General features: G+C 42.0%; 1 protein-coding gene across 1 annotated transcript in view; it reads left to right on the top strand.

Annotated features, from left to right (window-relative positions):
- LOC136863728 (peptidoglycan recognition protein) overlaps positions 1-26,034 on the top strand; it is a 72,303-nt gene that overhangs the window by 8,508 nt on the left and 37,761 nt on the right. The window contains exons 2-3 of the mRNA XM_067140084.2: positions 960-1,099; positions 14,975-15,182. Coding sequence (XP_066996185.2) covers positions 960-1,099; positions 14,975-15,182 — 348 coding nt within the window. The remainder of the gene's footprint in view (positions 1-959; positions 1,100-14,974; positions 15,183-26,034) is intronic.

Genomic DNA, 26,034 nt, shown 5'->3' with positions numbered 1-26,034 from the left:
TTTGCCTTGATTGTCGGCGACAGTTGGGTCCATTTGAAATTGCACGTATGTATAAAACCTTTAGTATTTTTCCTTGACCTGGTTAATTTCATGTTATACATTTTCCCTTCCTTCTTTTCTTTCCTTGATGTTTGTTTGAATAAATTGTGTATTCGAATACTTCTCAGCTTTAATTCTCAAGTAGCATCAGTCCTTGGTAGGTTTGATTTAAGGGGCCGGTCTCCTGTTCAAGGCCTATACGTGGGACTTTGGCGTGTGTTTGGGGTGGGGGTTTGGCTCAGTTTGCATATGGAATTAAGTTAATTCAATTGGGAATAATTTATTGGTAATTTTCTTGAGGTTCATAATATTTATGACTTTGTGAGTGGGCTTGATTACACCCTTGCATGTGTCCGGTACGTTAAAAATTCCTCTGGGTATCTGAGTATAAGATGTATTTACATATGGGAACTTCGATTGCGTATGCTATAATGTTGGAAATCCATCTCGTTTTCTGCAATCATTTTAATATTTTAATTTAGTAAATTTTATATATTCAAGCTATGCACACCTACAGTTACAGTTGCCATAGAGTACTTTACTGAACCGTACTGTAAATCTAGATGTAGGAAATGGGTGTTAACTTAGTTCCTTAAAATTACGTCATTCTTCCTCTCATTTGCTTGATATAAAAAGGCACCTCTTCTTCATGACTGTTTCTCAATTATTTGGGCTGAGTATTACATATTGATCTGACCCAGTTTTACTGGCGGATGACCCTTTCGACGCTAACCCTATTTGGTGGGACGTGTTGTACTTGTGATTTTCGTTCATACTGCAGTACAGAAATAATTTTCTACATACGCAGCATTAAGTTGTACGTACAATAATTCATCTGCGCCAAAAATTTGGGCAATAGACGATAGGTCGTGGTGGCCCGATTGCTTGGCCTGCAGATTCACCTGACTTGATACCGCTAGACTACTACCTGTGGGGTCGTATGAAAACTTGATTTACGAAACCCCTGTGGAATCTGAGGAAGATCTACTGGCGCGGGATATGGCTGCAGCGCATGTTGGAGGACCAGGTATTGATGATCGTGTGTACGAGAACATGATACGTAGGTACCGCGCGTGTCTGTGATGACGTTGGTGGTCGTCACATCGAGCCCCGCCTGTAATTAGACCCATACGACAAGCAGCATAAGTCGGACAGAGCGCCGAAAATGCGGGAGCTGTGAAAGTGTGCTGTGGTAGTTTTTGCGGGTAGCGGGAAGACGGTACGTTTGCGGACACAAGTTCCTATCATAAACTCAACCGTCTTGGTCCCCACTGCAAGCCCTCAAAGTCTGGAAATTTAGAAACACCCTGTATAATGATGACTTCCCAGTTAAATAGTAAAATCAAAATAGATTGAAGCAACCGATGTGTCTTAAACACTACGCAACTGTTTAAGGCACAAAATGTATTTAAGTGGGTGATAATTTGTCATTTTCTTCAACTCTGCTCCTGAAGAAAAAAATCAAGGGAGCCGATCTATTCATAGCCTTTCCTGCTACTGTATAGGAATTTCAGTAATAATAATAATAATAATAATAATAATAATAATAATAATAATAATAATAATAATAATAATAATAATAATAATCATCATAATAATAATAATAATTGTACCGGGTGGTACACCTCCACGCCGCTAATTCAAATATTGAGCCAATTGAAACTTCTCTACTGGAGAAACTTGGAACTTTAACTACTGAACTAATTCCACGGTTATTCAGAAGATGTCACTGAGTGTTTTTTATTTGCCTTTGTTTTTCAACGATTAAGAAGTGTGGACAATCTCTAACAGATGTCTCTACCCAAAACTATGGTAATACACTCTGGTGCAATGGAATGAATTGTATTGTATTCCTCAGTTTTGTTTTCACGAAATTTTGTTCTGTGGTTTGTGGGTTGGCAATATAAATCCTTTCTTTCCGCCTGTTTTGAATGTAACCAATCGGGAATTTATGTAATTCATTTTCCACCAATAAGGTGTTTCTTCCTCGTCTTGTGTATTAGTTTTTGCTGTTATCCAATAAAAGTTTGTGGGCGGGTTGTTATCATTCATGATAGGCCTCGAACTTTCCACGAGGGTATAAAACTGCTGATTTTCTTGTCCCTGGGCCACTTCAGTAACATCTTTCTTAGTGTGTGGATATGTAGCAGGGGGCGGGACGCGCCTCTTTCTTCGGGCAACAGATCTCCAACAAGGTAATGGCCTGTTAACATCTTTATTTCTTGCTAGCTCAGCAGTTTAACCCTCGGAGAAGGTTCGAATCCTTTAATATATAACCCATCTTTTAAAATGTAAATTCCTTTTCTGCATATGTAAAATCTACTAATATCTTTTACTGTAAAACGGGATAGAGAGTGCTTCACCCTCTCGAACTCCCCTTCATTTTGAAAAGGAGGTGACTACGTTTTCATAACCGTTCTTCTCTTCTTTAATGTAGTAAAGTTTTCTCATACGGGTCACCTCCCTAACTTGGGATTAGCCCCTGTGTTTCGGCCTAGAGCCACTTAGGTTTTAAAAGTGTATTTAGGAGTGCAAGTTTACGCCTCCAATCCCTTCTGTACTTTGGGCCAGTAACTTAACCTGATGTTTTGTTTTCTTCATGCGAAGGCCCAGTAGGTTGGGTATTAAATACCCCTGTTTTGTATGCCTTGAATGCAGTTTGGATAAGAGTCTGTTATTGCCTTGATAGGCTTGAAAGATCGAGAGCGGGTCAGCTCTTTATGGTGTTGTGGTAAAAGTGCATTAGAGAGGCTTGAGGTTAATAGCTGGGAGCAAGTGCTCCTTGTACTTAGGGGTTTTCTGCCCTTTAGCAATTGTGGTTGTGAGCTGAGAGCTCAGAAATTAAATTTAGGGCTCGACGCCCAAATCTTGTAACGAACTGTAATTTGTTAATTTGTTGATCTGCTACTTAGTACCTGTTATACTTTGTTATTTGTTGATTTTGAAAAGAAAATATAACCTTGTTAAAGTTTTAAATTAACTTTAATTTTGTAGTTGAGACCTATTCCAGCCCGCACCTTCTTTCACCTCTAACTACCACGGATATCTCCGTAACAAGTGGTAGCAGAGCGTGGTTGAATGGGTCTCAATTTAGCCCCTTTTCATGGCTAAACATTGTTTCCGATTCGAACTCTAATAATTTTCTCAGTTGCTGGAATTTTTTTTATTTTTCTAAAATTTTTCTGTCGACATGTCCGGCCCTCGCGACGTCCTCCATCTCGGCTATTTGCGCAAGGAGGAATTGATCTATGAACTAACAATTAGAAATGTGCAATCTTGAGGCACGGTTGCAATAGATACTAACAAGCTTAAAGAGTCCCTTGATTTGCCTATTTCCATCCCCACTTTGGGAGAGAAAGAGATTGACGACGCTCTCTCCACGATCACTGACAATACTACTGAGCTAGCATCTGTAGTTAGGTGTTTTGAAGAAAATGGTCCATCACCTAATCAACTTAAACGGGTGCAAGCTAGATTGTTTCATTTTTACAATAGGGTCACTGATCTACTGTCTCTTAAGTTGAATGACATTCAAAGGAAGGAAGCTAGTGTTGTTCTTGAAAACCTTTCTGATTTGTTCAGTAAGGTTAGCCGATTGTTAACTGGGGCAGCCCCCCCAAAACCGACTAACCCACTCTGGTAAACGTTGTCAGCGAGGAGCATTCTCCCGCGGGGGGAAGAAAGTACAAAATCTGTAGAAGCTCGACAAACTTCTGTTCCATTAGAAACTGAGTCCGTTCGTCGCAGATCCATTCCACCATTTGTGTTGAATAATGCACCTTCTGAAGCTGCTTCTCCCCCACTTAGGTCCCTTCCTACCACGTCACCTGATTTTAGCAGTTTGCCCCACCCTTTAGCTATGTTGCTCAAATGGATTTCTAAGTTTTCTGTTAACTCTACCAGTGATGTTATTTCATTCTTAAGGTTTTTTGTTGAGTTTCAGGATCATGCTCTTGTTTTTTTTCTTTCGCCGTGTCAAATTCTGCAAATTATTTATCCCTATTCCGTTGGTGTTCTCTCAGATATGATAGTTAGGGCAATTGCTGAACAATCCTCCATAGAAGACTTCCATGCCCATCTGTTGGAAAATTTTATCCCCGCTCGAGCTAGGTCATCGCTCATTCAAAAGTACTACTACCGAGTACAGCGGTTGGATGAAAACTTGGCAGACTTCATCCAAGATATTAAATTCTATACCAGGGTGTTTGCTCTTCACTTCCCTGAAGATCAGATTGTTCAGGCCATTGTGGAAGGCATTTCTCCATCATACAGGTCATACTTGTGCTTTGCGTCGCGTCCGCAAACTTTTGCCGAGTTAGAGGCTATGGCTGTCTCAGCGGAAGGAGTCAGATACGCCGATATCTTGCGTGTCGCGAAAGAACCCCGTCCATCCTCTAGTAATTTTCGGCCCCCACCTCGCCGAACCTTCACTGCCCGTAAATGTTATGCTTGTGGGTCGCCTGACCATCTTCGGAACAAGTGTCCATTAATTAAATCTAATGGGACAAGGAATGGAGCAGGGTCATCCCAAGGCTGTTTTAAATGCGGCGCGTTTTCACATATTGCCAAGAACTGCCCTAATGCTAACAGCACTCCCTCCTGCACAACTTCGGGTGCAACTTCCACCAACAATAAAAAGTGACTAGTGGCTCCGGCTGAGTCGGTAGATTCATCCTTTCAAGGCTCAGCACAAATTAAATCCGACGAAAATGCAGGAAAAAGTCAGAACTGTTCTACATTACCATTTTAATGTCCCAAAAAATGTCTTAGGATTGCGGCGGACACCCCCGCACCTGTACCATTTCTCAAAATTGAATTGAATAATGAGACTGTAACTGCTCTTTTAGATTCAGGCAGTGTTTGTTCCATTATTTCGGCTGAATGGTATTCCAAATTGAAAACTGTTTGTAAACTTCCTGATTTTTGTTCGACTTCGGTTCGTTATGTTTCGGCAAACTCATCCTCATTAGATATTTTAGGTTTTCTGTATGCCAAAATTCGTATATCTAAATTTACTTGGAAATTTAAACTGTTTGTGGCCAAGCACTTGTCTTGCCCCATTATATTGGGAGCTGATTTCATGTCTCACACCGGTCTAGTGCTCGACCTTCAGAGCAAGTCGTGCACTTTCAAATTTGATAGTAATTCCAAAATCCCTTTACTAAAATGTAGTTCTGTGTCATGTTCATCTATTTCGCCTACCCAGGATGAGATGTTGTTAGATCTTAGACATCTATCTGAGGATCAGGCTGATATTCGTAAGTTGTGTCAGTCGTTTCCAGAGGTGTTCTCTGATACTCTTGGTGTTACTGACCTTATTGAATACAAGATTGAGGTTACGGATTCGATTCCAGTCCGGTTTCCGCCTTATAGGCTGTCTCCACCTAAAATGAAAGCTTTGAAGGAAATCATAGATCAGATGTTGAAGGATGGTATTATTCGGCCCTCTAAGTCGGCGTATTCTTAGGCTATTTTTCTAGTCCCGAAACCCCAAGGTGGCTTCAGGCCTGTGATTGATTATAGGGCTCTCAATCGGAAGGTGGTGTTACAATCCGTGCCCCTTCCAGACCTTCATTCTTGTTTTTCATGGTTTCGAAAGGCTAAATTCTTCACCATCTTAGATCTTAATCAGGCTTATAATCAGATACCGTTAGCAGAGGAATCTAAACACCTGACTGCTTTCGCCACAGATTGAAATTTGTATGAGTACAACCGCGTGCCTTTCGGGCTCCCCACGGGGGCAGCCGTGCTTACGAGACTTCTAGACAGGGTCTTCTCCGACATCAAATTTGAGTACTTGTATCATCACCTGGATGATGTCGTCGTATTTTCTGAGACCTTTGAAGAACACCTTGATCATCTGAAAGAGGTCCTTAATCGTCTTCGTAAGGCAGGGTTAACAGTTAAGTTGTCCAAAGTCGCTTTTGCTAAGCCTTCTATGTCATTTCTAGGGCATATTGTGTCGCCCGATGGTGTCGCTGTAGATCATTCTAGAACACAGGCCAACCGTGATTTCAAACCTCCCAAGGACATCAAAGGGATTGGTATGGTGAATTTCTTCAGGAAATTTATACCAAATTTCGCCAATAGAGCGGCGTCCTTGAACTTACTTCGTAGGAAATGCGTCAAATTTGAGTGGGGACCTTCTCAACAAGCCGCTTTTGAAGATCTCAAATTAGCTCTGTGTAATGCCCCTGTTCTTGCCATGCCTGATTTCTCTAAGAAATTAATCGTCCAAACCGACGCTTCGTCGTCGGCGGTAGCTGCAGTCCTTCTTCAAGAGATTGAACTAGGGAGGCGACCCATTGCCTATGCCTCTAGGACATTATCGGCCCAAGAATCCAAGTATTCCATCTATGAACTTGAAGGTTTAGCTGTTTTGGTTGCTCTAGAAAAGTTCCGCCTCTATCTGGAACATGTCAAGCTCGACTTGGAGACAGACAACCAAGCCTTAAGTTGGGTCTTAGGTAGGCCGCGTCGTACTGGTCGTATAGCCCGGTGGGCCATCCGAATTTCTGCCTTCCAATTTGATGTTAGGCATATAAGAGGTACTGAAAATGTTGTGGCAGACGGACTAAGCCGTATGTTTTCTAATGAGGTAGAGACCCCTGAACAGGTTGATAGCTCTTCACCTCCCGAGTCCATACTACCTGAGGTTAATGCTATTCTAACTGATGCTCCCATGCTCTTTAGGGATATTGAAAAATATCAACGTGAAGATCCGACGCTGGTTCCGATAATGGAAACCCTTCCTTCTAGGGAACATGTCGTCCCTTATGTACTGAGGAATGGTGTTTTATGTTGCCCGTCGAGGCATGATACGATGATGACAGTTGTGGTTCCTGCTGTTCTCGTGCCCATGATCTTCAGGTACTATCATGAGACCCCATTGGGGGGCATTTAGGCATCTTCAAAACTAGAGAAAAGATTCGTGAAATGTTCATCTGGAAGGGTATGGGCGGAGAAATCCGTGAATTGGTAAAGGCTTGTAAGTCTTGTTGGCTTAGTAAACCTACCATGTCCACTAAGCAAGGGCTCTTATCTTCTCATCAAGCGTCGCGCCCATGGAACGTCTTTACATCGACTACGTAGGACCCTTCCCCCAGTCAAAGGGGAATGCCAACAAGTTCATCCTAGTGTGTGTAGATGGCTTCACACGATTTTCTTGGTTATTTCCGACTAAGCTGGCTACCGCTCAGTCCACTATTTCTTGTTTAAATTCTATTTTTGCTTCTTTTGGTCCGTGTCAATATATTGTTTCAGATAATGCTAAAGCTTTCACATCCAATCTCTTTCGTAAATTCTGTTTTGATCTGTCCATCTCTCATGTGACTACTTCTGCTTACTATCCTCAACCATCTCTAGCTGAACGGGTCAATCGTAATTTGAGGTCGGCTCTTATTGCCTATCATCATGAAGATCATTCTAGGTGGGACACGTCCCTGCATTGGTTAGCTTTTGCTTTGTATTCAGCGGTTCATGAATCTCATAAGTTTACTCCAGCTTCTTTGATGTTCATGTTCGTACCCAACACGCCGCTCGCTAACCTTTGGTCTCTTAGTGATATTCTACCAGAGGCAATAGATCCAGATAATATTAGAGACCTTTGGAAGAAGGCCAAGGCCAATCTAAAAATTTCTCATGAAAAGGTTAGGGAAAGATATGATCGTGGATGGAGGCCCACCAACTTAAAAGTAGGAGACCAAGTTATGGTCAAGAATTTTGTTCCCGCGGGCAAGCTTGCCCCCAGATTTCATGGGCCGTGTACCGTCTTGGATTTTTTAACGCCGGTGACATTGTTAGTGAGCAACCCAGCAACCGAGAGAATATTTAGAGTTCACCTGTCTCAGGTGAAACCGGTGTAAATTAATTGCTCATTGGATCTTTAACATCTAGTATGAACCCCAAAGGTTATATTTTTGGATTTTATTTTTATGGCCTTCTGCACTATGTCTGTCCGTCTACCTTGTACCATTTTGTAAAACCCTCTCCAGAGTTGTTCTGCTGTCCCGTCAATATGGCCATTACCACGCTCCCGTCTCCTGCTAAACCACACCTGTGGCAAATAATGAAAGTTTCCACGCCGCTGGCCCCTCAGCCTCAACTCCAAGATAGTACCCTAAAATATTATATTGCTACAAAAATTCTGCCGCCGAGATCTTAATGTTTCAGTGCTCTCGCAGCCGTGCGGCGCCGTACCGCCACTGAGGTGGGGTACGGGCCCACTCCACTCCAGTGAGGTCAACCAGTGTACGGCGAGCCGGAGTCCTCCTTCCGGCCAAGGCTGATGTGCGGCGCACCACCTGCAAATTGTACGAGGACTGTAAACAATCGTCGCGTCTGCGGCGTGCTTCACCTCGACTACCCCTCTCATAGTAGCGGGAGAGGTGTATCTCAGGGTACTTGAGGGGTCCGAGCGGTCTCCACTGGATACAAGCAGCGGCGACAGTTCTCACAGTCAACATTAATCGACAGCTTAAGTACTACTTAAGCTACATGGACATTTCATATCCGCAATTACTACATTTTTGCTCCAATTAAGATTTGGTGGACTCAAAATTTTTTTTTCAAGAATTAAATTTTTTTCTTCTGAATTCAACTAATACAACATAGAGACCTTTCATCAAAATCTACTACAAAAAGGTTTAAAACTGCACTTAATCTAGTCGCACCCACCTATATCAAACAACTTCTGAGACCTCCGACTACTGAAAAGTTATATTTTTCTCTTCTAAATTCTTCAACTCATCAGCAAAAACTTGGACTTTAAAAAAATAATTCTTTTGTTTTCTTCTGTCACCCCTTGGAAGGACTTTGGGGGGGGGGATGTACCGGGCGGTACACCTCCACGCCGCTAATTCAAATATTGAGCCAATTGAAACTTCTCTACTGGAGAAACTTGGAACTTTAACTACTGAACTAATTCCACGGTTATTCAGAAGATGTCACTGAGTGTTTTTTATTTGCCTTTGTTTTTCAACGATTAAGAAGTGTGGACAATCTCTAACAGATGTCTCTACCCAAAACTATGGTAATACACTCTGGTGCAATGGAATGAATTGTATTGTATTCCTCAGTTTTGTTTTCACGAAATTTTGTTCTGTGGTTTGTCGGTTGGCAATATAAATCCTTTCTTTCCGCCTGTTTTGAATGTAACCAATCGGGAATTTATGTAACTCATTTTCCACCAATAAGGTGTTTCTTCCTCGTCTTGTGTATTCGTTTTTGCTGTTATCCAATAAAAGTTTGTGGGCGGGTTGTTATCATTCATGATAGGCCTCGAACTTTCCACGAGGGTATAAAACTGCTGATTTTCTTGTCTCTGGGCCACTTCAGTAACATCTTTCTTAGTGTGTGGATATGTAGCAGGGGGCGGGACGCGCCTCTTTCTTCGGGCAACAGATCTCCAACAAGGTAATGGCCTGTTAACATCTTTATTTCTTGCTAGCTCAGCAGTTTAACCCTCGGAGAAGGTTCGAATCCTTTAATATGTAACCCATCTTTTAAAATGTAAATTCCTTTTCTGCATATGTAAAATCTACTAATATCTTTTACTGTAAAACGGGATAGAGAGTGCTTCACCCTCTCGAACTCCCCTTCATTTTGAAAAGGAGGTGACTACGTTTTCATAACCGTTCTTCTCTTCTTTAATGTAGTAAAGTTTTCTCATACGGGTCACCTCCCTTACTTGGGATTAGCCCCTGTGTTTCGGCCTAGAGCCACTTAGGTTTTAAAAGTGTATTTAGGAGTGCAAGTTTACGCCTCCAATCCCTTCTGTACTTTGGGCCAGTAACTTAACCTGATGTTTTGTTTTCTTCATGCGAAGGCCCAGTAGGTTGGGTATTAAATACCCCTGTTTTGTATGCCTTGAATGCAGTTTGGATAAGAGTCTGTTATTGCCTTGATAGGCTTGAAAGATCGAGAGCGGGTCAGCTCTTTATGGTGTTGTGGTAAAAGTGCATTAGAGAGGCTTGAGGTTAATAGCTGGGAGCAAGTGCTCCTTGTACTTAGGGGTTTTCTGCCCTTTAGCAATTGTGGTTGTGAGCTGAGAGCTCAGAAATTAAATTTAGGGCTCGACGCCCAAATCTTGTAACGAACTGTAATTTGTTAATTTGTTGATCTGCTACTTAGTACCTGTTATACTTTGTTATTTGTTGATTTTGAAAAGAAAATATAACCTTGTTAAAGTTTTAAATTAACTTTAATTTTGTAGTTGAGACCTATTCCAGCCCGCACCTTCTTTCACCTCTAACTACCACGGATATCTCCGTAACAACAACAACAATAATAATGATAATAATAATAATAATAATAATAATAATAATAATAATAATAATAATAATAATAATAATAATAATAATAATAATAATAATAATAATAATAATAATAATAATAATAATCTTCCCGAACTTTTCCCAGTTACCTCGGGTCAGCACTTTGTATAGATACAGTCCAGTTTTACGGCTGGATACCTTTCCTAACGCCAAGGATGCGTGCACTGCTGAGTATTTCCGTGGATGTTCGTTGTGATGTTTTGTGTGTAGATGAAGTCACGTGTTAAGACACACATACACACACACACACACACACACACACACACACACACGCGCGCGCGCGCGCGCGGGGAGAGAGAGAGAGAGAATATCTCCGAACCGAAGGAATTAACTAATTGTATACGGAGTTAAAATTCATGACCCGGCCGAGAATGGAATCCGGGGTCCTATGAACCGAAGAACGGTATGCTAGCCTTACGAGATGCCCGAAAGTTTTTCCTCAAACGATTCTCTTTAAAATACCAGTACATCTACTGACATATTTCTTTCACCTAAGCACTCGTTAGAGCCAATTGATTGGTGTAAAAATGGGTACCGCTACCTAATCACGGCAGATTTACTGTACAGAGCAGAACCGTGACGTATTGCGAGCAATAAACTCGTAAGCAATTTCATGTGTAAAAATTGAGGCAATAATAATAATAATAATAATAATAATAATAATAATAATAATAATAATAATAATAATAATAATAATAATAATCATCATCATCATAATAATAATAATAATAATTGTACCGGGAGGTACACCTCAACGCGCCTTAATGAACTCCTCTATCGGTCAAAAGGTGAAACTGGTACCACATGAAGTTGGAACTGTAATCGGAAGGTATCACTAATAAAATATTGAGGAATTATGTTATTGTGAAATTTTCTAAACTGATTGAATTTCTCCTTGTTTTGTTTAGCTATATATCAAGAAGTTTGGACATTTTTCCACAGATGACATTACCAAAAACTATGATCATGCACTCTGGTGCAAGATGGAAGTAGCCTACTTATAACCTAAAGAAGTTTTGTATTCCTAGTTTTTCCATAACTGAATCTATGTTCATTTATTTTTTGGTTGGCAATACTTCTTTTTCTTTTTGCCAGTTTTGAATCTAGCCAATCACGAATTTGTGTAATTAATTTTTAACCAATCATGCATTTCTTGTTCACTATGAATTTGCCAATAAAATTGAGAGGGTCTATACGGATTAGCCAAGAATCCTCTAGAACCTTCCCTGAGGGTATATAAACTGCGGCTTTTCACGTTTCCTTGTCAATTGATCGCCGTCTTTCTAATTGTGTGTGTTGAGGCAGGAGGCGGGGCGCCTCTTTCTTCGGCCAGCAGAACATCTACAAGGTAATGGCCACATAAATTCTATCTTTCTTGCTGTATCCGCCAGTTAATTCGAAGGGAAGGTCCGAATCTTTAATTATATAACAAACTTTTCTAAAATGTAAATCTTCTTTCGGCTAATGTAAAAATTTCATAAAGTTTTAACTGTAAATCGGGGATGGAGAGTGAGTTACCCTCTCGAGCTCCCCTTCATATTGGTTTGAGGTGACTACGTTTTCGTAACTGTTTTCTTCCTGTAATGTGTTGAAGTGATTTCCATGCGAGCCACCTCAGTAGTTTGGGAATAGCCCCCGTTTCATCGGCCGAGAGCCCTGTAGGATTTTATATTTCAGTATCTGGAGCGCAGTGTTCGCCTCCATTCAGTTTGTGTTCGGGCCGTTTATTTAACCTGTTCTTTTTTCGCAAAGGCCCAGTAATTTGGGTACTAGATAGCCCCGTGTAAAATTTTTCAATTTGTAAATAGTGCCTTGAGAGGCCAGAGATTGTCAGATTTTCATGTAATGTTGCCATAAATAGGCTGGAAGAAACTGAGAGCCTGTTAGCTCTTTTCAAAATTTTGTAATAGTGAAGGGTGCCTCTGGAATGCTTGATATTGTAATTTAGGGAGCAAGTGCTCTTGAATTAGGGGATTTCTGCCCTGGATTGAATTATTTTTCTCATTTTGAATTGAAAATTTTGTAAAATTGAGCTCGTTGCTCAGAATTGTAGACTAAGGGCTTGAAGCCCCAAATCTGTAATTATTCAATAATCTTGAATTGTCCAAAACTTGTTTCAAGATTGCCAATTGTACCTGTCATGTTGTTATTTGTTAAATTTTGAAATTCTAAAGAAATATAACATTTGTTAAAGTTTTAATTCAATTCTTGATGTTGTAGTTAGACCCATTCACCACCCGCACCTTCTTTAACTTCTTTCTGCTCCACGGGTAATAATAATAATAATAATAATAATAATAATAATAATAATAATAATAATAATAATAATAATAATAATAATAATAATAATAATAATAATACTAATATAATAATGCCATAGAAGTCAGAATTAGGTCCTGGCTAAACTGGAGTTCCCATAAAACTGATCAAAATCGTGATGAATTCTTCAAAACACAGAAACAAACCTCAAAAATCATCAGATCTGAAAAACGAAAATATGATCAAAACAGACTGGCAGAAATAGAAGATTTCAAGAAAAACAATACACGGAACTTCTACAGAACATTCAGAGAAGAATTATCCAATTACCAGGCACCTAGTCTCTGTTTCAAACATACAGATGGGACTTTAGAAACAAGTAATAAGGGAAATTGTGAACTCCTAGCAAACCATTTCATGGACCTTTTAAACTGTGAATCTCCGAAAGAACAATTCACCTATGAAAAACAAACACCTAATCCAGATTCAGAAACCCCCACATTACAAGAAGTCAAACAAATAATTAGAGATTTAAAAGACAATAAAGCACCAGGAGAAGATGGAATAATCGCTGAAATGTTGAAAATTGGTGGTGACAAACTGGCCCAGAGTATTCAAAAAATCTTACAGGACATCTGGTTTTCTGAAGAAATTCCGGAGGATTGGAAATGTGCATTGATTCACCCACTTCACAAGAAAGGAGACAAATCAGATATTAATAACTACAGAGGAATTTCTCTCCTCTCACTCGTATATAAAATCTTCTCTAAAGCTCTACTTAATAGATTAGAGAAACAAACCGACCACCTGATCGGAGATTATCAGGCTGGATTCCGAAAAGGGAGATCCTGCGCAGAACAAATCCTAAACCTAAAAACCATACTACAGATTCGCAAAACCAAACAAACAGTAATCACCTTTGTTGACTTCAAACAAACGTATGATTCCATAGATCGGCAGACCCTGTTCAACATAGTAGAGGAAATTCAAGTCGACAGGAAAACGAGGGAATTGATTAAACAAACTCTGACCAACACAACATCAAAAGTTAAGTTCTTGGGAGAAATTTCTGAACCGTTCGAAATCAGAACTGGTGTCCGACAGGGAGATGGACTATCCCCACTACTATTCAATTTAGTTTTGGAAAAAGTGATTCGTGAATGGAGAAAAGAAACTAAAGGTATAAACATTGGCAGACTTCTTAAAGACAAAATTCACCTTGACTGCTTAGCTTTCGCAGATGACCTTGCGATCCTTTCGAACAACAGACAAGAAGCAATCCAATCCATAGAAAAATTGGATGAAATAGCCGAAAAAACCGGACTTCAAATTTCATTTGAAAAGACGCAGTTTATGGAAGAAACTAAATCAAGATTCGACAATCAACCATTAATCACCAAATGTGGAATAATTTCCCAAGTAGACAAATTCAAGTATCTAGGTAAAATTATTCAGCCAGCAGGGTTAAATCAGGAAGCTAACAAAGAAAGAACTGCTAAACTGCAAAGGGCTTGCAAAATCACATGGAACAGATACAACAAAAGATATATATCAAAAAATGCAAAAAAACGACACTACAATACAGTCATCAAACCAGAGGCACTTTATGCATCTGAAACACTGATCATTGGCGGCAGGTCACAAATGAAAAGCATTGAGAAACAAGAGAGGAAAATTCTCAAAAAAATCCTAGGACCAAAGTTCGAAAATGGAATTTGGATGAAAAAGAAACCACACGAAATTTTTCAATTCACAGAAAAAAAAAAATCACAGATACCATCAGAAAGAGACGACTAAAATTCTACGGACACCTACACAGAATGGATAACAACAGGCTGACAAAGAAAATTCTAAATCTAGCTCTAACCCTGAAAATCCGCAACAATTGGTTACCAGAAATTCATGAAGATCTACAAGAAATGGGTATTGAGGACGAAACCATTCAAGATAGAATGAAATTTAGATGCTTAGTAAACAACATAAATTTGCAGAGAAACCAACAAGAAAAAATACAGAATGGACAGAAACACGCAGAAAGGAACACAGTGAAAAAATGAAGAGATATTGGGAAGAAAAGAAGAAGAAACATTGTGCAAAATAAGTTCAAACGCGCTCCACAGTTAGGCACAACGAATCAAAATAATAGTAGTAGTAATAATAATAATAATAATAATAATAATAATAATAATAATAATAATAAACCGAAAAACATAAAATATTGTGGGACGTAAAACAATAAAATTAATAATAAAAAATAATAACAATTCTATGCATTAGAAGTCTCTTCCTTCAACTACTATTAGCCTAGGGCTACGTTTGATCGTTCTAACTTACTGTTGCAGATGCAGCTGATTGTCCCCGTATTGTGTCTCGAGCGGGCTGGGGAGCCAAACGTCCATGGATTGTTGAATACATGGTCATACCTGTAGAGTATGTGGTCATAGCACACACAGTCACACAGCCGTGCAATAGTGCGAGCACCTGCGCCGATATTATGGTGAACATACAAACTCACCACATGAACCTCAGCTGGGGTGACATCGGTTACTCGTAAGTACTCTACTACTACTACTACTATTACTAAAATGTTTTAATTCCTACCCTGAAGAAGGAGGCGGGCCTCTTAGACAGTGACGCCGTCTCTCAGGCCGGGGGATTTGTTACGGTGAAGGAGATGCTCGGAGAAGGTGAGGAGGTTGACGGGCGTGGCCTATACTAGGAACTGTCCCGGCATTCGCCTTAGTGCTGGAGAATGGAAAACCACGGAAAACCATTCTCAGGACAGCCGATGATTGGGGCCAGCCGGAAGGTCCAGTCCTGTCCCGTCTCCCGAATTCAGAGGTATATAGCCACGGCAGAGCCGTGGCCACCCCTCCTCTGTTCGGTTGGCCGGTCCGAGTGCAGAGCTGATGGACCGCGGACCAGCCGTGGCCACTTATGGGCTGAGATCCACTGTGCATCTACCGACTCATCATCATCATCATCATCATCATCAAATGATTTCATTTCCCACCCTGAAGGGGTGAGGTGGGCCACCTAGAGGGTTACTTCCTCTCTCTGGCCAAGAGATGCGGGCGGGTTGTGGATGTTTGATGGACAAGGGAGGTGGTTAGGAGGATGTGAAAAATAGATGAGATGGAAGGGGGTTGGGCCTCTTTACTAACTTTATTGAATGTGCATTTTCAAAAGTTACAGAGAAGAGTTTATAAACATAAACAATACTTTTCATTATAGGATAATTTTAATGGGTATCACACGATAACATAAGAAGAGTGTTTTTCTCTTTTTTCATTTCTTGTTTTCTTTTTCCTTTCATCCTACGCCAAATAAAATAAAAATATTGTGCTATAAATACATCTAAGAATAAGGACGTTTGCAATGCAAGAATTAGATGGTTCTAATAGCATGACGTTCTGAAGTGATTCTGAATCTTGTCATACATAGTGCATTGCAATGAGTCATTAAGATATGATGCTTAACAAGAGTTTCTAAGGGTGTGAAGTTAAAATGAGTATTTAAGCCTGAATGGGTAGTGAGAAAATTGAGATTGAGTGTCTGATTAGCTGCACCCTGAAAGTGTGTGAAAATCAGGTGTCTATTGTATGGATGGATATTCAGCAAGGAGATTGTAACAAATCGGACAAGATCTTCAATTATAGGGTGGGGAAAAAGTGAACGGGTGGGCGTGGTTGATGGGTCGATAGTGCGAATCGGGGCTATGAATTCTGGGTGATTTGAGGGAGGTGTCGGACGTCTTCGACAGTGGCGAGAATAGACTGGATGGCGGCTCCCGCAAGTGTTACTGCGGGCGGGGTGTAGGGTGTTGGGGCACTTGGTGGTAACATGAAGCTGAGTTCAATGACCGCAGATTGGATGATTTGCTTTGCACTGGGCCGTTGTGTGATTGTTATAGAGGAGGCATCTTTCACATCTGATTGACTGTGGAGGCGGAGCACGAGAAGGTTCGACTTTGTGATACACCACTGGCAAGCAGTCTGTCCACGTCGGCTGGTGTTGGCAGAAGAATTCGCACCAGGAATGTTGGACCCTCCGCATTCCGAATGCGAAAGGCCTTCCGAGCAGGCACTCCCTCCGCACTGAGCTCGGCGAGAATCGTCTCGTCTAAAATGGAGGATCCACACAACGGATGACGCAATTTAGTACATTGTAACGTGGTGGTGGAGTGGGTGGTGGTGAGAGGGATTAAAGAGGGATAGCTGATCCAAACGGATTTGCTCCGATTCTAGTGGCGAGTTGGTTTGCTGTTGTTTCCCCGTTGATTTGAATGATGATTCCTTTTGAAGTCTTCCTGATATCAGCGATGTCCTCTCGGGGCATGTTGTAGCGAAGAAGCATGGAGAAGATGGCTTGAGGTCGCTGAAATTCTGAAGAAGGGTTAAGGAGGAGAAATGCATGTTTGCCGCAAGGGGTTTGCTGGAGAAATAGGAGATGGTTGATGTGTCGGCTAGTGCCAGAAGTGGATGAATATTCAAGCCGAGAGGAGGTGGGGTAGTGGTGGTAGGAGATGAGGAAATATGCTGTATGGTGGTGTCCATTGGAAGAGATGTTGCGGCTGGTGGAGGCGTCTGCGGCGCAGGTGCCGGGTCCACTGCCAGGCAATGCGGAACACGTACTCCCTTGGAGGCCGGTTGATGCGTCATACTCTGGTACTGAGTTCGCGGGTTGTCCGGATGCGTAGCTGGATTTGCTGGCAGAAAGCGTGCGTCGTAATTTGGAGCTGCGTAGCTGAACATGAGAGCCTTTTGGAATACTACGGCGGCGTTGTGTACGGCGAATTGTGCGAAGCTGGAGATGGAGGTGGTGGTGGTGCAGGTGGTAGCTGTGGTAGTAGCAGGAGAATATGGCGTGTAGGGGTACATGATTGTGATGGCCTTCAGACCCCGGAGCGATGTAAATAAGAAAGAATTGGTAGACACGGATCAAGGGTAAGCTGCCGACGAATCCTCCTATAGTGCAGTGCTACCGATAGGCACGTCCCGAGGTGAGACCTCACTGGTTTCTGTTCGCCCACCTGGCTAGTCCACAAATTTTAAGAAGTAATAAACCTCCGTGGCTGCTTTCGGTGTTGCAAACAGTCGGACGGCGAAGGATCTCCGGTAAGTACACACCTCATCCTGTATTTTGATATGGTCTTAATTGCTATTTTCTTAGTGGTGGTCTTAACGTTAGAATTGTGGCACACCTCGCCTTTCATTAAGGATAGTGGGATGTTTTATCGACTTTAGTTGAAATTTTAACTTCTTGTACAGTGGCTTGTCTTTTAATGCCGAATAAAAAATATTTTTGTCCTTGTTTATTTGAAAGATCTTTTAAAATAGAATATTTTAGAGCGTGTGAAAATATATTGATTTTGTAGTTTTTTGTGGTAACAATTTATTAGTCTGACGTCAATTAATTTGTGCCTTATGCATTTTTCGCTAGGTTTTAATAACTATTTTAATTGAATTAGACATTGATTGCCTGTCCTTCTATTTTAGTTTCATTTCCATTCTCATTTTTTCCAGTCAGTACTGTAGGGTTGGGCAGACCGGAACATTCACTTGTTCCGCAACATTAGGAACTTGAGGCGGAGTGTTTTGGTACGGAGTGCCGAGACACGGGACACAGGACACAGGACTGTAACTGCGTCCTAGAGAGAACTTCGAGAGGCAACAGGACATGCTCCGCTTCAGCTGGAATGTGCCTGAACCGAACGTGCTGTGCCAAGGCCGCACTAGATACTCTGACTGACAGAGCAAATGCAACACCAAGAAGGAGTGGTCAGAACTTTATGCCAATTGCAGGGTAGACTGACGTCACTGAGGTATGCTCATGATGTGAAATGCGCCGCTGTGCTGCGCACGTAGCGAACGATAAATGGGACACGGCGTTGGCGAATGGCCCACTTCGTACCGTGATTTCTCAGCCGACAGTCATTGTAGAACGTGTTGTCGTGTGCCACAGGACACGTGTATAGCTAAGAATGCCAGGCCGCCGTCAACGGAGGCATTTCCAGCAGACAGACGACTTTACGAGGGGTATGGTGATCGGGCTGAGAAGGGCAGGTTGGTCGCTTCGTCAAATCGCAGCCGATACCCATAGGGATGTGTCCACGGTGCAGCGCCTGTGGCGAAGATGGTTGGCGCAGGGACATGTGGCACGTGCGAGGGGTCCAGGCGCAGCCCGAGTGACGTCAGCACGCGAGGATCGGCGCATCCGCCGCCAAGCGGTGGCAGCCCCGCACGCCACGTCAACCGCCATTCTTCAGCATGTGCAAGACACCCTGGCTGTTCCAATATCGACCCGAACAATTTCCCGTCGATTGGTTGAAGGAGGCCTGCACTCCCGGCGTCTGCTCAGAAGACTACCATTGACTCCACAGCATAGACGTGCACGCCTGGCATGGTGCCGGGCTAGAGCGACTTGGATGAGGGAATGGCGGAACGTCGTGTTCTCCGATGAGTCACGCTTCTGTTCTGTCAGTGATAGTCACCGCAGACGAGTGTGGCGTCGGCGTGGAGAAAGGTCAAATCCGGCAGTAAATGTGGAGCGCCCTACCGCTAGACAACGCGGCATCATGGTTTGGGGCGCTATTGCGTATGATTCCACGTCACCTCTAGTGCGTATTCAAGGCACGTTAAATGCCCACCGCTACGTGCAGCATGTGCTGCGGCCGGTGGCACTCCCGTACCTTCAGGGGCTGCCCAATGCTCTGTTTCAGCAGGATAATGCCCGCCCACACACTGCTCGCATCTCCCAACAGGCTCTACGAGGTGTACAGATGCTTCCGTGGCCAGCGTACTCTCCGGATCTCTCACCAATCGAACGCGTGTGGGATCTCATTGGACGCCGTTTGCAAACTCTGCCCCAGCCTCGTACGGACGACCAACTGTGGCAAATGGTTGACAGAGAATGGAGAACCATCCCTCAGGACACCATCCGCACACTTATTGACTCTGTACCTCGACGTGTTTCTGCGTGCATCGCCGCTCGCGGTGGTCCTACATCCTACTGAGTCGATGCCGTGCGCATTGTGTAACCTGCATATCGGTTTGAAATAAATATCAATTATTCATCCATGCCGTCTCTGTTTTTTCCCCAACTTTCATCCCTTTCGAACCACTCCTCCTTGGTGTTGCATTGTCACTGTCAGTCAGTGTGGATTAGTTGGCCTTGGCTGTGTCTGCCTGTCGATACCGGCTGTGTGCCGCCCTGTGTTGGAGTGTCAACATTTTTTCATCCAGTTATATCTTTAATTCCAAAGCGATGACCCGTATTTTTATTGGGCTTAAAAGTTTCCTTAAAGTCCAAGTTAATTTTTAACATCAATCCCCGAGAAAGTGTTGAGGGAAATTTTCGAGATATTGAAGAAAGTAAATGGAAGTTGAGAGGGAAGGAATTCGAAGTGCAGAGAGCATAAGGCGGGGCGCACATTGGGACGCAGGCGAAGCAGCTAAAGCAGTGCAGCGCAGAGCAGATTTTTGTAATCCACACAAATCATTGCACCATCGCAAGTTGACAGACAGGGCAGGACAGAGCAGAGCAGGCCGGTTCTGCACGTACTTCCGCCTACCACGCGATGTCTTCGAAACACAGTTTCCTGCGCACGTGTCACGCAATTAAGAAATGGAGGAGAAAATTACCACAGCCATTCAGTCTCACCATGTTTTGTAGGTACTATGTGGACTGCAATGCAGTATGTACGTATGTATGTATGTATGTATGTATGTATGTATGTATGTTCGTGAGAAAATGGCTGAACAGAATTTAATGAAAATCGGTATGTAAATTCGGGGAATAAGGCACTACAGTCCAGGCTATAAATCATTTTATTCACGCTGAGTAACAATGTAGTTTAGAGAAAGGCCTAAAATGTAATCCACCGAGCAAGTGGCCGTGCGGTTAGGGTCGCGCATCTGTGAGCTTGCATTCGGGAGATAGTGGGTTCGAACCCCACTGTCGACAGCCCTGAAGATGGTTTTCCGTGGTTTCCTATTTTCACACTAGGCAAATGCTGAGGCTGTACCTTAATTAAGGCCACGCCCGCTACCTTCCTAATCTTCCACCCTTCTTCCGTCGCCGAAAACCTTCGATATGTTAGTGCTACGTTAAACAAACAGCAAACAAAAGAATGTAATCCTAATATATCTATGAAACAATCCATGACCCAAGTTCTCGCAACATATAGAATTTAAGACAAAGATCTAATGCTGATTATGGAGAGCATCATCGCCGACTCCGTCGCCGTCATCCATCATCACATTTATGTGAAGAGATAAATACGGAAAATCATTTATCATGTCTTGTCAAATATAAATGCAAACGCTTTCACAACAGATTGTCAATGTTGATTGATTTTAGTATCTTGTGTCTTGTGACAACTAGATGAAAATCTAGCACAGTACATTTGTAAATACATATTTTTCCCTCTCCCCCATTGTGATCCTATTAATGAATTTACCATGCAAGTTGGTCGTGCGGTTAGGATCGCCTTGCTATGAGCTTGCATTCGGGAGATAGGGGGTTCGAACCCCAGTGTCGGCAACCGTGAAGATAGTTTTCCGTGGTTTCCCATTTTCACACCAGGCTAATGCTTAATCCTTAATTAAGGCCTCGGTCGCTTCCTTCCCATTCCTAGCCCTTTCCTATTCCATCGTTGCCATAAGACCTATCTGTGTCGGTGCGACGTAAAAAATATAAAAAATAATCATGAATTAAATTCTTTGCTTAGTCCATGTGAACGCCGAACATCGGTAACATAGAAATATTGTTCAGTCTTGTAAACTGGCGAAGGTGGTTGTTTTTATTGCGATTGTCTTAAGCTGAATAACCGCGTTGCCATCAGCACAAGGGAAATTGTGAAGATGACTAACAAAATGAGAAAAATCGCGAATGCTTGAAGAAAAAGAAAAAAGAGCCTCTTTATACTGGATGCCCCAGTATCACAGAGTCTAAAGAAAACATGTTATTTCTGAAAACCGACGAGACCCTGCGTGGCAATGTGCGCTCACGTCCACTTCGCAATTTCGTAAGCTTCGCGATGTTCTGCTCTGCTCTTCCCTGCTCTGCGGCCAACTGCTTCTCAATGTGCGCCCGGCCTAACAGCAGGAAAGTACAACAATGTATTCATCCAGTTATATTTTTAATTCCAAAGCGACGACCCATATTTTTCTTGGGCTTAAAAGTTTCCTTAAAGTCCAAATTAATGTTTAACGTCAGTCCCCGAGAAAGTGTTGAGGGAAATTTTCGAGATATTAATTACTCACTAATTACTCACAATACAGGCCAATACATTCAACTGGTGAAAATATTCTTGAATTGGTTACTTTTAAACACCTGCACTGCCATTGTAACCGTGTTATGTGTATTTTATATTGACCGGAAAAATCTTAACCTAATAGCAGCCTTTAACGTGATTATTGGGCGCGAATTTCAGTGTTCCGACTGTTCGTTCACGTTCCCTGCAGCTTTATGCTGGACCATGGACATAACTACACACAGGCACACACCACACAGCACGTTCCGTACAGGCACACTCCCAGGTCCCACTGGCGCGGAGCATGTAATGTTGCCTCTCGAAGTTCTCTCTACATTGCGCAGTTGCAGTCCCGCGTCCCGTGCGCCCGCTGCACAGTTCAGCTAGTAGGCGAAGGACAGTGCATAGTGGCGCTTTTGATGGGACAGCGAGTCAGTGTCTCCGGCTCGCTTGAGAATGTTTCGGAACAATTGACACTCGGTGTTCTGGAACAGCGGAACATACCTGTGCACCGGCACCTTGTGCCGAAACATGGACATAGTGCCCAACCCTACAGTACTGTTTATATCACTGACTTCATTTTGTGTTATCAGGGCCCCTTAAAATATCGGTAATCGGTATTAATATGGAACTGTAGATTTCCACTTGGTTGACTCGGGTAAACTTCTTCTCAGAATGCTTGTCCAGTGGCCTTTAGTTGCTGTAGTCAGGTCCTTAAAACTCAATCATATCAATTGTATCATACGGATAGAAATATTGTTTCACATAAAGCAAATACAATTATACACCGGATATAGATTTCTTTCGAAATAAAACGCTGAATTTTTGTTTTTCTTGACAGGGAATATAGTACCGTATGCATTTCTTATCTTCTACCAATGAGAGGTTAAAGTTCCGTAGTGAAGTTACAACGTTATAATTTCTCGAAGAAATGGAAGAGAGAGTGTGTATCGTAAGAGATCTCTGGACACTTTAGGACCGTGATAGCCCAGTTACATCTTCATTATAGGCTAACCATGTTCTTCTCACTTCACCTACTGCTTTATTAAAAAAATCACGCTTTGATTATTCCTTTCCCTTCTCCGTCCATCATATTTGCCTTCAATGCATTTTTTAAGCACTTCTTTCCTCTGACATTCGTATCAGATGCTCCAACAAGTCCCGGAGCTTTCTTATGATAGTAATATAATGTGAGTTGTATTTGCGCATAATTATTGGTTTATTCTTTTCCACTTTTCATCTATTTCTCGAATAGATGTACATATAGTTTACTCAGTTTTCTCACCCATATTCTTAACATTTCCTTTTCAAGCTCCTTGGCTCCTCGGCTGAATAATATACCGTTATTATTTATTGAATGACGTAGCTGTCAGCCTTCGGTTCAGATAGCCCCGTGTTCGATTCCCGGCTTAGCCGTGGATTTTCATTTAGTGTGTTTTTTTGCTAATGGCTTTACGTCGCACCGACACTTAGTGTGGTTTATTGATCGAGCTCGGAGACTGGGTGTTTCTCTTCCTCTTAATATCCCTATCATCAACTACACGCAACAAAACATACCACTCTCAAAACCGCCAAAGGAACACACATTAGAGAATAAATCCCTCCACATGGCGGTGACGTCTGGAAGGGTGTCCAGCCGTAAAACCTGGCCAAGTACACGATAAGTGCTGACACCAATAAATTGTGAAAAAATGTCAGGAAGGAGAATAATAATAATAAGGGTTAAAGTAGTAATATTCTTAGTATTTCCACAGTTTTGACAGTCGTCAATGTATCTCTATCGTGTTCCTCTATAGGTTTTATTGTAATTTTATTACAGCATATTAGTGTTTATATACCTACAGTAGATTTTTAGGTATGTCACCAACGACCCCTACTATCTACTTTACTAAATTGATGTTCATTCTCCTCTATCTCCTCTTGTTTTCCGACGTTTTTTCCCCAGTTAAGCTATATGCAGTATTTATTCTCAGCTTCATTTTACGCAAACTCTATTGGTTTTTCTGTCCTTTCGGTATTCTGAAGTATTTCTCTCACGCTTTAATGCATCCGTATGATACAATTGATATGATTGAGTTTTAAGGACCTGACTACAGCAACTAAGCATTATCTCATTCTTTTAAAACTTAATTAAAACTCTTCGTCTAAAATTGTATCTCTATCTGTTTACCCCTTAGTTCCGATTCCTGATACGAGGCCAAGAGAAACTGTTCCTCTAGAACTTGTTTCTATACTCCTTATAATCCTTCCTAAGTAGAAATTGAAGGAGATGTACAGTAGAGTGTTGGTCATTTTGCTTTGGTTTCACAATTATATTAAAAATCTTCGAGAGCTTTCTTTTAAATAGTAATAATAATAATAATAATAATAATAATAATAATAATAATAATAATAATAATAATAATAATAATAATAATCATAATAATAATAACAACCCGTGTGGGGATTTACCGGTTACCTCTAACGGGCGCGTCCCATTGGAATTGGGGAAGCTCGCTGGCTCTGCCGGCAGCAGAGTCAGAGGGTAGTAGGGAAATAAAATACCACCGTGAAAAAAAATCTGGTCCCTTGCCAGGGTTACGGCGAAGACTGGTAAATGACCAGAAGCCAGAAAACATCTTGAGGCAACCTCTAGGGCTAACAACCCTAGTTGTAAAAGGATGGGTACCCGTCCAAAGCAAAGTCAAGTCAAAAAAGCATGATGGCACAACATTTCAAGAAACATACCCCAGGGGGTAAATCTTCGGATAAATCCCTCGTCGTGAACGCCACGGCGCACGAGTCTCGTTCGGATTCTGGGGGAGACTCGACATCATGCAAGAGACGAGTCGGAGCGTCTCAGTGTACCCCGAAGAGTCAAAAACTCAGGCCAAAATCTAAAACCTTTCTAGCAACTTTCAACATAAATTCACTTACACAAACTGGCAAGCTGAAAACCCTCACCAAAGCTCTTCACGAAAATCAGATATCCATAATGGCCCTACAGGAAACAAGGTATCCAGATGAAGAGATTTTTGAATCCGAAGGCTACCGATTTTTTAAGAGCAAAGCGCAAAGAGGAATCCTCAATGGAGCTGTGATGCTTGGAACCGCGTTTGCTGTTAGAACCAAGATCCTTAAATCGGTTGCAAATTTCGAACCTGTGAACGACAGATTGTCCATACTCACAATTAAATGCGCGAACAAAACCTACGCCCTAGTTAACGCACATGCTCCTACAAACGATAAGAACAAGTCTGATCCAGACGAAGTTGATAATTTCTGGGACCTACTGGAAGAAAAATTAAACAAAATCCCCAAACACCATGTCAAGCTTCTTTTGGGTGACTTCAATGCCCAACTAGGTCGTGAACAGAAGTACAAGAAAGTTATAGGAAATTACCCTGCTCACAAAAGAACCAATCCCAACGGCAAAAGACTGGTGTCCATTTGCGAAAATCACAACCTGCAGGTCATGTCGACCCACTTTCGCCATCTACTCAGAAAGCAAATGACTTGGCTTTCTCCCGTCCAAGCCCTCAGAGAGTTCCGAATTGATCATGTTGCAGTCTCCAGGAGAAACAGCCCTGAGATTATGAATGTCAAGGTAAAGAAAGGCATCAATGTGGCCTCAGATCATTATATGTCTCTTATCAAATTCAAACCAATTCCCGCAAACACAAGGAAGACAACCAACCAGATCACACGCTTCGACAATGATAAACTTCGGCAAAGGGTCGAGGAGTTCCACGAGAAGGCTAGACCAAATGACTGTGACTTTAACAACGCCAAAAATCTCCTTGTTGAGGCCGCTAAAGACGTTGCAGAAATCAAGAGAAGCAAAAAGCATGCCTGGTGGAATGGTACCTGCGAATCAGTCCTCCAAGAAAGACTCAATGCGTGGAAACAGTACTACTCTACGAAATCAGAAAATGATTGGGAAACCTACAAAACCCAACGTGCACAAGCAGCTAGGGTATTCAAAACTGAGAAACGTAAATACGAAAAATCTCTCATTGAAAAGATAGAACAAAACTTCAGGAAGAATGAAAGCAGAGAGTACTACAGAGCCTTCAAACGCAAACTCACTGGCTATAAACTACCATCTCTATGCTTTGAGCGAAAGGATGGCACACTGGCGACGTCAAATGAAGAAAATTTCAGCAT

This window comes from Anabrus simplex, chromosome 2 (genome assembly GCF_040414725.1).
Source record: "Anabrus simplex isolate iqAnaSimp1 chromosome 2, ASM4041472v1, whole genome shotgun sequence".
In the NCBI taxonomy this organism is placed as follows: domain Eukaryota; kingdom Metazoa; phylum Arthropoda; class Insecta; order Orthoptera; family Tettigoniidae; genus Anabrus; species Anabrus simplex.
This window is presented reverse-complemented; position numbering and strand designations above follow the sequence as displayed.